The sequence below is a fragment of the Cicer arietinum genome, chromosome 3 (genome assembly GCF_000331145.2).
Source record: "Cicer arietinum cultivar CDC Frontier isolate Library 1 chromosome 3, Cicar.CDCFrontier_v2.0, whole genome shotgun sequence".
NCBI lineage: Eukaryota > Viridiplantae > Streptophyta > Magnoliopsida > Fabales > Fabaceae > Cicer > Cicer arietinum.
In genome coordinates, this window is record NC_021162.2 from 63,161,642 (window position 1) to 63,172,929 (window position 11,288).

Here is an 11,288-nt window from a genome sequence, read left to right on the forward strand (position 1 = left end):
GTTTCTATGCCTTAAATTTACTTTTTGTATTTCTTATGGCATAACTTGTGTCAAGCTTAGTGAATTGAGTTTATTTAACTTTTCTTGAAAAAAATAAAAATAACATGACAAGAGAAATAAAAACTAATTAGTATTTTTATTATATACGAAATAAATTATTTTCTCTCGCATTAATTTATAAATGAGATAAATATTTTCTATTAAATAAATAGTTAAAATAGTTTTTTTTAATAACATTGATATCAAAATTACAAAAATATTTTTTATTAATTAATTAGTTAAATTTAATATTTTCATGTCTTTTAAATAAAAATAAAAAATTAGAATATTCTAGTGATTAGTTATTATAACACTATACGTGTGACAAACGTATATATTACTAGAATTGTAGTTTTTCTTTTTTAATATTATCGGCATAAAATTGAGAAAAATTATAGTATGCTAACTATAATTATTTACACGTCAATTGTAGAATATAGTTCATACACAAAACAAATGTTTGTCATTAATATATTAGTTTAATTTAGTATTTTTTAAATACTATATAAATAAAAATAATTATAATATATAAATTTTAATTATTATCTATTATAAAATCTATATACGGAAAAATTATACATCACAAAATAGTTTTAAAAAAAACACAAGATGAATATTTATAACTGATAAATATAAATAAAAAACATATATTTTTTATTGATACATACAAAAATACGACACACATATTTGTCAATAATAAATATTAAAAAAAAAATACATAATAAATATTTATCATTGTTAAATATAGAAACATATGAGATACATATTTGTTATGAATAAATATTAAATATAAGAGATAAATATTTTATTAGTGATAAATATAAACAAAACAAATATATATTATTGATACATAAAAAAATAAGGGACACATATTGTCACTAAAAAATATAAAAAATACCCCCAAAAAAATTAATATTGATACATAAAAAGAACACATGACATATATTTCTTATTCATAAATATAAAAAAATATGCGAAAAATATTTCTCACCGATAAAATATAAAAAAAAAAACTATAGGAAAAATATTTGGCACTGATAAATATTAAAAAAATAAATAAAATAAAATATTTATCATTGATAAGTATTAAATAGTACGGGGAAAAATATTTATCACTAATACACAAAAAAATAATGAGACAAATATTTGTGACCGATAAATATAAAAAATTTACATGAAAAAAATGGTCACTGATATATAAAATAGCACAGAACATATATTTGTTATTGATTAATTTTTTAAAATATACGAAACAAATATTTATCATTGATACATAAAAAAATACATGACAAATATTTATCACTGATAAATATAATAAAAACACATAAAAGGACAAATATTTAGTATTATTTTATGTCTTCTAAATAAAAATGAGAATAATTAAAATATATTAATTGTAGTTTATTTTTAAAACCATACATGAGACAAATGTTTGTCATTAAAAAGTTATCTAAAATTAATATCTTTTTAATATCGTTTACATACAAAGCAGAATAATTATAATATACTAACTATACAAATTTATGAAGTAGCAATGTCAATTTAAAAGAAGGGGTTTGAATTGTAAATTCACCTATTTAAAATTTCATGTTAAAATCTTAAGAAAATAACTCAAGATTGATATTGGTTATGAAAACAAAAAACGGATAACTTTATTGGTTCTAGAAACAAAAAACAAAAAACGTTATTGGTTAAAATAACAGTTTTAGCTTGTCTATTTAACTTGGTAATCAAAATGACTGAATGTAAATAGAGATAAGGGAATAGATACCACACAATGATCTATCCTGGTTCACCCAACTCGGGCTATGTTCAATCCTCACAACTGTGAGATTTTTCACTAAGTGTTCAGACGCATAACGTTCTTGGTTTTACAATGTTCTTGATTTACACGGTTTTTGTTAAGATCAACTTTGATCTATAACAACAATTCTTTTCCACCAAGAAAATATTCATTCAGGTCACCTATCAATCTTGAGAGGATTTTACAATTCACCTTTTAACCATAAAATGAGTTTTTACAAAACTACTCAAACTATAAACAACCCTTATAATTTTAAATTTACACAATAGCGATTTAAAGAGATTGGTAGAATCTGAGTATGCTCAACTTGTGTTTGAGAATATATTCTTGATAAAAGAATTCAGTAGTATGGTCTAGATATATGAAGATGAAATCATAACTGATTATTTTGTAATTGAGAAGCTTTCAAGTGTGTAAGTGTATGTGATTGATGGAATTTCTTAGCACTTGAAGTTTTGTGTCTTTCTTGAGTTTGAGGTTCCTTTTATAGGCTTCAAGAAGGTTGAAGGCATCTATTATGACCGTTGAAAATGTGACTTGATGTCATGTGTCGTACTTGACCAAATACCATATTTTTTTAACTTTGAATGTTATTGTTTTGAACATTTTGCGTTTCTATTTTTGTGTTGATAATGTGTGATCTATAGCTTCTCATTATTGACTACAATGATCATTTGTTTATGCACACTAACATCTCAGAGATGTGCTTAATCGATTCAAATTAAGATTGTCTTTTAATTCGTGCAAAACAGGCTGAAAAATGATGCAACAAGGCTGGAAAATGATGGTGAGTATGCTGGAGAATGATTGTATCATTCTGGAATGATGTCATCAGACTGGAGAATGATGTTGATCATTCCGGAGATAGTTGTTAATCATGCTGGAGAAAGATGTTTGTTGATGAGGATTATGTGTAACATGCTAGAGAGTGTTCATTAATCTAGAGACTGATGTTAGATTGTTGGAGAATTATCATTTATCATTTTTGCTTTGAGTTGTGTCTTTTAATCTTTGATCTTTTTTAGTGATTCTTTTGTTCATATGAGAGTTGTATATTTCTAGTATATGAACTTGAAATTCATTTGCGATTTGCAAGAACTTTCCTTGCATTAAAAACTTATTTAATCTTGTTTGCTTAAAATGACATAAACGTGGAGATCATTATTGGTTTTTCATATTATGTCAAGAACGTTCTTGATTCAATTTCATTCATTTTTAGTTCTTTCTTTGAAATGATTTCTCTTTCATTTGTTTTGTATTTATCTTGGATTATTATACTCAAAAGCACGTGTTAAATTAATACATAATTTAGAATCATAATTAAAGTCTTTAATTAACCTTTATTTGTTTACATCAAAACATTAATTTCAGATTTTGCCTCAACAAATTATACATGGGACACATCTCAAACTAATAAATTGGACTCTGCAAATGCACAAGTTTCTTATTAGTATATTCTAATTGATTAATATGAATGATATATTAGTGCAATATTTTGTAGAATTTCCAATTATCAAATGTTTTTAATTGTTTTAATCGTTGTTGAAAGTAAGACAAATAACTATCGATGGAAATATAATGTAACATAAATTAAGAACTAAATCAAGTAAATCAAAACTTAAGTTATCTAGGAGAAAACTGAGTTACACTTAAAGAATTTAAATGTTTTAAAACTTAGTTAAATTGTACTTTTGTTTGTATTTGATTCCATATGAAGTACTTGGTATGAGTAATATTGTAAAATATGAATGAAGATACATTTTAGTCATTGAGAAAAATTGTGTGTCTAATTTAGTTTCTGAGAAAAATAAAGACAATTTTTGGTCATTGAAAAAATTAAATTGAGATAATTTAGTCTTTATCTTCTTTATATTTTATTTAGTTAAGGAAGAAAAGATCGAAGAGAGAAAATAAAATCATTTTACACCATCATTAAACGAAAAAATCAATTTTGACAATCAACTTAGTATATTTCAATGGAATTAATTAATTTAAAAAAAAATACAAATAATAATAGTCTCCATTCAATGAAAAATGCACTGAAAATTGGATGATTATTTAGAAACTTTTTATTTTCTTTCTCAAACTCACCAACTGGGAACAAAAAAAAAGGAATTCTTACAAATTAATTTGGGAGATATAATGTTACCAAGGGGGTAAAGTATTTTAATATTTACAAATTTGGTCAAAAAAAATATTTGTTGCATAATGAAATAATTCACCATTCAAAAACGTTAAATTGGAAAGACAGAAAGGGAGAGTGGTGTGTGGTAGACAAGATTGGGGTGTGTGGTAGGCGAGATTTAAAAACATAGATGCGAAACAAATGGATATAATAGTTGTTAGATTAGTTATCCAGTTTGGGTTATTTTTAGATTTTTTAATTGTAATTCAATTAATTAAAACATGTTAAGTTGAAGCGTTATAAATAAATTAATGTAAAATGATTTTGCATTGTTAATGCTTATTAAATTAAACTATACGAGAAAATAAATAAGAAAATGTGTATTTATACAATGAGATAAATATTTTTAAACAAAAAGTAGACATTGATAAAAAATAAAATAAGTTTTTCATTTTAATAACAAAAAGGTAGAAAATATAAAAAGAAGAAAAAAATATTGTTTGTTCTTTATGAAATTGAAACATTTTCTTTGATTCTTAAGCAATTTTATTTTATATACTCATTCTTTTTATAATTTTTTATTTATGGTGATGAAATTTTTATTTTTCTTCTTCTTCTTTCCACTGTCTTCTTTTTATGAAGGAAACAAAATATAAAAAAGATAAAGTTTAAAATTTTCCAATTAATTTTTTTAGAGATTAAAAATTACATTTATTTTCTTCAAAGATAAAATTTGATCTTACGATTTTTTTCAATGATTAAAATAAATTTTCCCTTTAAAAATATTAATTTATCTCTTATATTTAAACACTTTTTTAAAATTAGTCAAATAAATCCCTAATTTTAACTAACAGATATTTTGTATCTGAAGCATTTTAAATATGACTATATTTTGTGGAGGAATATATGAAAAATAAAAAATCACTAATTTTAGGGAAGTATGAAGAGTATGAAATGAAGGGAGTACTTCTAAATCGCAAGGAAATCTCATTTTCATTAATAAATGCTTTCATTTTCTTTCAACCATTAGTCATATTGTAAATTGACTAATCACTGCTCAGCGTTCAAGACTCAATTTAATGCTTATATTGGGTATTTTTACCTGGCCAGTCACATATTATCACATTAATTGTCGCCACACAAATAAAAATTGAAAATACGGGTCGTTAACAATTCTGAGTTCTGATGTGACATATAATTTAAAATTTTCTTTCATTTTATCTTCACCCTTTTCTTCTAATTCTTTTTTATATTTTTCTTCACTCTCTTTAGCATTTTTTTTAAAATGGATTCTCTTCACTCAATTGATAAAAGAGAAAAAACAAGAGTTTTTTTTTATAGAGATGATTCATATTTATTTATTGTTTTTTAAAGTCTATTTGATTTAACGAATAGAAAAAAAAATATTTTAATAAAAAAAAGAGAAAAAAATAAAAATATTTTAAATAAATATATTTGTGTTATTTAGAAATTTTTTATTTTTTATTATTGATGTTTTTTAATTTTTAATATTTTTTAATTAAAAAATCTAATTTTTAAAATTAAAATAAGATTTTCAAAATGTTTGATATGACCTGACCAAATGTGAAATGCAACATGCATCATAGCAAAGTAGGCATGAGTACCAAGAAAAAATGGCAAAAGAGCAAAAGAACAAGTTACCAAAACGATGAGTAAGAACAACTTATTACAGAATGCAGAAGTAACAGAGCTCCAGTACAAAGATAAAGTTCCAATGTAATGATAGAGCAAGAAAATAACTTCAATTTTTAAAATTTTAATAAAAATAATTTATGATTTTAATAAAAAATCGAGGATAATTTGTTAACTTAATAATTATTTTTTAACATATTTCCTCTTCCCTCTAAATGTTTTTAATTTGGAGAATAAAAAATTGATTCTGAACCTCCTCCATCTTTTCCTAAAAAATTGAATAAAACAAATATTTAGAATATCTTGTCTCTTCCTTTTCCTCTCGTCTTCTCTAAATACCCAAATCAACCGAACCCTTATGCATGAGAGAAAGTAGAAGATCTAAATTATATACTACCTTCGGCCAACCATTTTAAGTGAATTTAATACGTTAATATTATTAAAATATCTTTGATATATTTAATTGGATTTGATTTTTCTTTTTAAAATAAATTAATAATATTTAAAAAAAATATATTTTAAAAAAATATATTTTAAAAAAATAATATCATGCACCAAGTAAATTGAATAGAAGGTTAATTTAGAGATAATTGTTTTCTCTATTGGATGTCTATATACAATTACAAATATAACAAATAGATAGATTCTACAGCGGTTCCTCTAGTACCAAATGATTTTTAAGAATTCTTAATCATTCATGTTACACGTGTCATTGTTAGGTTTAAAGTGTTAATCTACAATTTAATTGTCAAAAATTGTAACTGTATTTTAAATTGTTAAAATTATATGTATTTTGTGGTATATCTTTTTTCATGAATAATTTAACATATATATTCTTATTTAAATATAGATCTCATTATTATTTTTCATAAAATTGAGATCTTATCCGTAGTTTTATGAAAAATAATGTGCATGTATCTATTTGAGAGCAAATTTGAAGAGAGAAAAAATTAATATTACTTTAAATTAAAAGATAAATTGATACACAATATGAATTTTAATTTAATTTTTTTATTTAACAAATTATTTTAATTTTAATTTTTTATATAACACTTAAAAAGAATAGAGATATTGTGAGAGAAGTAAATCTGAATTGCACAATAATGCATAAATCATCGTTATAAACATGTATTGAGGATTACATACCACTTAAAAAAATCGCATAAATTATAAATTACGACTTTATTTATGAGAAAGTGAGAGAAATGAAACCTTATATAATGAGCAACTAGTTAGTTGATCTTTTTGCCAAAAATTAACAATAATTGAGGAAGAAGGTCGGTTCTTTGCATTGCAACATTATGCCATACAAGTTAATTCATTCACATATAAATATAGTGAGTTATGTTAATTTACTAGCTTATCAATTACTAAATAATCAGTTAAAAATTCATAAACACAATGTTTTTTTTTACTTAATAAACACACAAACTTGTATTCATTGATTTCAGTAACATATAAATATCAAAGTTAATTTGTTGGAGCAAATTAACACCACTCTAAAGTAGTATGCAACACCATTATTTCCTTATTTATCATTCGCAAGTACAAACTTGTTCATAGACCCAATACATCAAAGATAGATCGAGCTTTCTTATCTTACTAACTTAATTATCCAAAGATAAACTTTGAGGGACATAATTAATTATTGTAAAATAGAATACCTCATGGATGGAGCGATCATACATAGAAAATGGGGGGTTGCATTTAATTTAATTTAACATTTTGGGATGGTAACACCACAAGTACTAGCGACTTGTTTAGAGCCAGGGGAATTAACATATTGCCTCAAATTTGGGTTTTTAAGGTAACCACATAAGCATGGTGTTTGTTCCTTCAATTTGCTGCAACAATTAGCTGAAGGTGGAGAATTTGAAGTAATTGCCCCAAGACAAGGGCTCAATGCTAATGGGTTACAATTCACAGCCTCAGCAATTGAAACAACATCAACCATAACAACTAACATAACAATCATACACACAACTTTCATCTTCATTCTGGATCTCTAATAAATAGTAATTTGATGACACGAAATTAATATAGTATTGATAAATTGATGCATATAAAATGAGGGTATGTTGGTTGTTTATATAATGAGTGGGAGAGTGTAGTGGGTTTGGTTTGGTGCTCAACTCAACGAATATTAATTGCGCCTTAATTTGGGTGGGAAGTAATATGTGATTGTACCCCACGAGAAATGGTCGTTGAGATGTAATTATTCTGCATTAACTCCACTACTATTTCGTGGCAATTCCTAGTATAACTACTGGCTTTCGTAATTCCACTACAAATAATTCTAAATTCAAATATAGGCTTAGTTTTTATTTTAAAACTACTCATCTAAAATTCTTTTTTTCTTTGTCTAAATAAATTATTCACAAATATATTTCTTTTCTGTTTTTTTCTTTGTAATTTTTTTATTTTAGTGCAAAGTTATTTTGTTTATCATTTCAGTACAAAGTTGTTTTGATTTTTTACTTTAACACGACATTTATTTGATTCAAATTGACATATTAATTCCGTATATATAAATTAATAATTTTAGTTTCGTTAACGTTATAAAGCTGAAAGTATGTATACTTCAAACATTTTAATTTTATCATATTCGTAGAAATTATACAATATAACTCTTACTTAATTATATATATCCTGCTTTATCTTTTATTAAAAATTTATTTTTTCTATACTATTCATATAAAAAAATTACACTATCAATATTTTACAACTAATTATGTGTGTGATTATAAAAGTAATTTAATAAAAATTAAATATTTTAATAATCTAACGGCATGTGATGATTAATAATGTAAATTTTTTTTAATGTGAAAGTATATATAATTGAATTCTTTATTATAATACCAGCAAATATAATAATAAAACATGTCTAGTTTTAAAGGTCGTGTTTTATTTTTCTTCTTTTTGAAGTTGAAAACTCATGTTTTCCGGTAAACTCACATCACGTCTCGTTTTACGGTAAAATTTATTGAAGGATCATGCTCTTGGGGCAAACACAATTTAAGGTCATACTCTTCAGGTGAATCTATATATCTTCATGTCTCTTTCTTACGGTGATGAGAATTATAATTCACTATACACATGTTTTTATATAGGGACAGACTCTCTAGTGAGAATAGACTAGACCATTCCATTCCAGTGGCATTTATACGACATTATTTGGTTAAGTTGTGAAAATTATTTAATTTTAATTAATTATATCACTATCATGCATATAAAAATATATTGAAAACACGGTAACTTTCAAATGTGAGATTAAAAATGAATTAAATTTTTAGAGATAGAAAATAGATTTAACCCTAAATTTTGAATAAATATAATAAATAAATTATAAAGAAACCATTATTTTTTTCTAAAATTTCGTATATTGAAATTGTTGAATGATCAACTCATCGTCGATATGTTATTGAACACATATTTTTCTATAGAAGTGAAGTACCTGTGTGTTGCATGTGCAAGAAAAAATAATAAAATTAGTGTGCTTAAATTAAGGTGCAAAACTGTAAAAAAAATATAGGATAATATAGAGCAATTTTATTTTTGTAAGGTGTGCACGTGCACACCATCATTAAGAGTAGATCCGCCCCTAGACTATCTTAAGTCACTTGCTTAGATATATTTGATTACTAATAATTACTTTTTATCTATTATTTGTAATATATGTTTTTTAAGGTCAAACCTGGTCTATTTGAAAGTATGATTTGGCCTATTGGCATATTAATTAACCTATTCTGGGTGAAATGAACAATTTTTATAAGGAGGATAATTAGGTAACTATGAGAAAAGTAACAACTTCAAATTATTAGCTGTTAGGTACTATATTCAACAAGAATCCAAGTAATTTTAAAAATATTATATTTGAGTTTGATTTATTACTCATTTACTTGTAATATATATATATATATATATATATTTAAAATTTAATAAGATATTTTTTAAAATATGATAAGATTTGAACTTATTTGTTATATATACTTTTAAGGTTTGATAAAATATTTTTTTACATATAATAAGATTTGTTTAAAATCTCAAACCACTTTTTTTATAAAAATTTACGTCATTTAAGTGGTGTATGTAATCGTAAATCGATAAAAAATTAATATATTAATGAGTTTAAATTTTATTTTAGTATCTAATACGATTTTTTTATAGAAAATTTAATATTATATGACGTCATATTTAAATTCTATTTTATAATTAATAATACATTTAAATATGATAAAAATTAATGTAATTCATTAAATTTAAATTATATAAAATATAAACAAATTTATAATTTAATACAAAATAAAAAAAAATATAATAATAATAAAATTATTTATATTTAACTAAGTAGGTCGACTTTGTAAATTTGTAAATTTTTTTTGTCGCATGAAGCTTCTCTTTTTAACTCAATAAATATTAAAAAAAATAAAAATCTTAAAATCTTATCTATTAAAAAAATAAAAATCTTAATCTTATCTATTAAAAAAATTATGTTTTGACCTGAATCTATATTATAAGCTAAATCATTCGGTTTAATCTATTACTACTTCTAACTATGGGCGACTTTTTCTACAGAAGTAACTTACCACCTTTTTTTATAAAGTTGTAAATTAACACGTTAAAAACAAATGAAAATTTTAGTGTATATAGGTCTTTAAAGAATACACGTAAAATTTGGTGGAGTGTCTGTCAATCACTTAAAACAGTAACAATGCTTTTCAAATTTACCATAAAAAGAAAAAAGGAAATCCTTGGTTTGTATTAGAGTAAAAAAAAACGAAAATTATAAGATAAATCACTTTCACATTCATCCATCCATGGTTTTCTTAAAATTTATAATTTGACTTTTTAATGAATCATATTTAACAAAATAAATTATCATTCTTATATCATTTGTACCATTTAACCTTATTCTAAAGAATAATGATTTTCAAATTTTTAACACAATTTATTATTTTTTACTAATTTCGTGACGTATTAATTCCTTGCAACCAAAAACGTTAAAACTTATATCGTGAGAGAACCGAATGAAGTTCATTACACGATTTTACCCGAAAACAGTTGTTACACGATATAAAGGTATTGCGTGTTACAAGATTAGCAGGCCTTTATTAACTAATGTGGTGACTAGTTTTAATTCCTCATAACCAAAAAGCTTATAACTCGAGTGACCAGAAATCAAGCTCATTTTACATGAGATGGTTCATGTTTCTTTTGCTTTAACCACATGCCATAGGTTTGAATCCAATTATGGGAATTCAATTACATGAAAACTCTTAAAGAAGAGCTTTGATTTCCATTATACTCATACCTAATTTATAACAAAAAAATAAAGAAGTCGAGTCGAGCTTAATAACCGATTTTCCTTATAAATACTTGTTATTATCATTATTATTTAACTGTCACTTTATTATTTTCAGGATTTAGTCTATTAAATTGTCACTTTTATCTTTTAAAATATTTTTTGATATACTTATCATAATTTCTGATTTTTCGGTTTTTGACATGAATTTTTTTACTTCATTTCATCAATAATAAAAGGTTTAATATATGTAAGAATATAATGATAGCTTCGAGGGTTAGGCGTATATGTGATTGTCATTGCTAAGGTGTAGGTGATCACATTTGTTTTCTTCATTGAGAACTTAACATGAGAATTTTCAAAAT

General features: G+C 23.8%; 1 protein-coding gene across 1 annotated transcript; it reads right to left on the minus strand.

Moving 5' to 3' along the window:
* Window positions 1-7,126: 7,126 nt before the first annotated feature.
* LOC113785779 (non-specific lipid-transfer protein 2) lies at window positions 7,127-7,691 on the minus strand. The gene has a single exon (XM_027332770.2). It carries the CDS (start codon window positions 7,615-7,617, stop codon window positions 7,339-7,341), a length of 279 nt encoding a protein of 92 aa, XP_027188571.1. The 5' UTR covers window positions 7,618-7,691; the 3' UTR covers window positions 7,127-7,338.
* Between the last annotated feature and the right edge of the window lie 3,597 nt (window positions 7,692-11,288).

What these genes read in the sequence shown, in the direction of transcription:
- LOC113785779 (XM_027332770.2), bottom strand. Translation starts at nt 7,617, where the DNA reads ATGAAGATGAAAGTTGTGTGTATGATTGTTATGTTAGTTGTTATGGTT.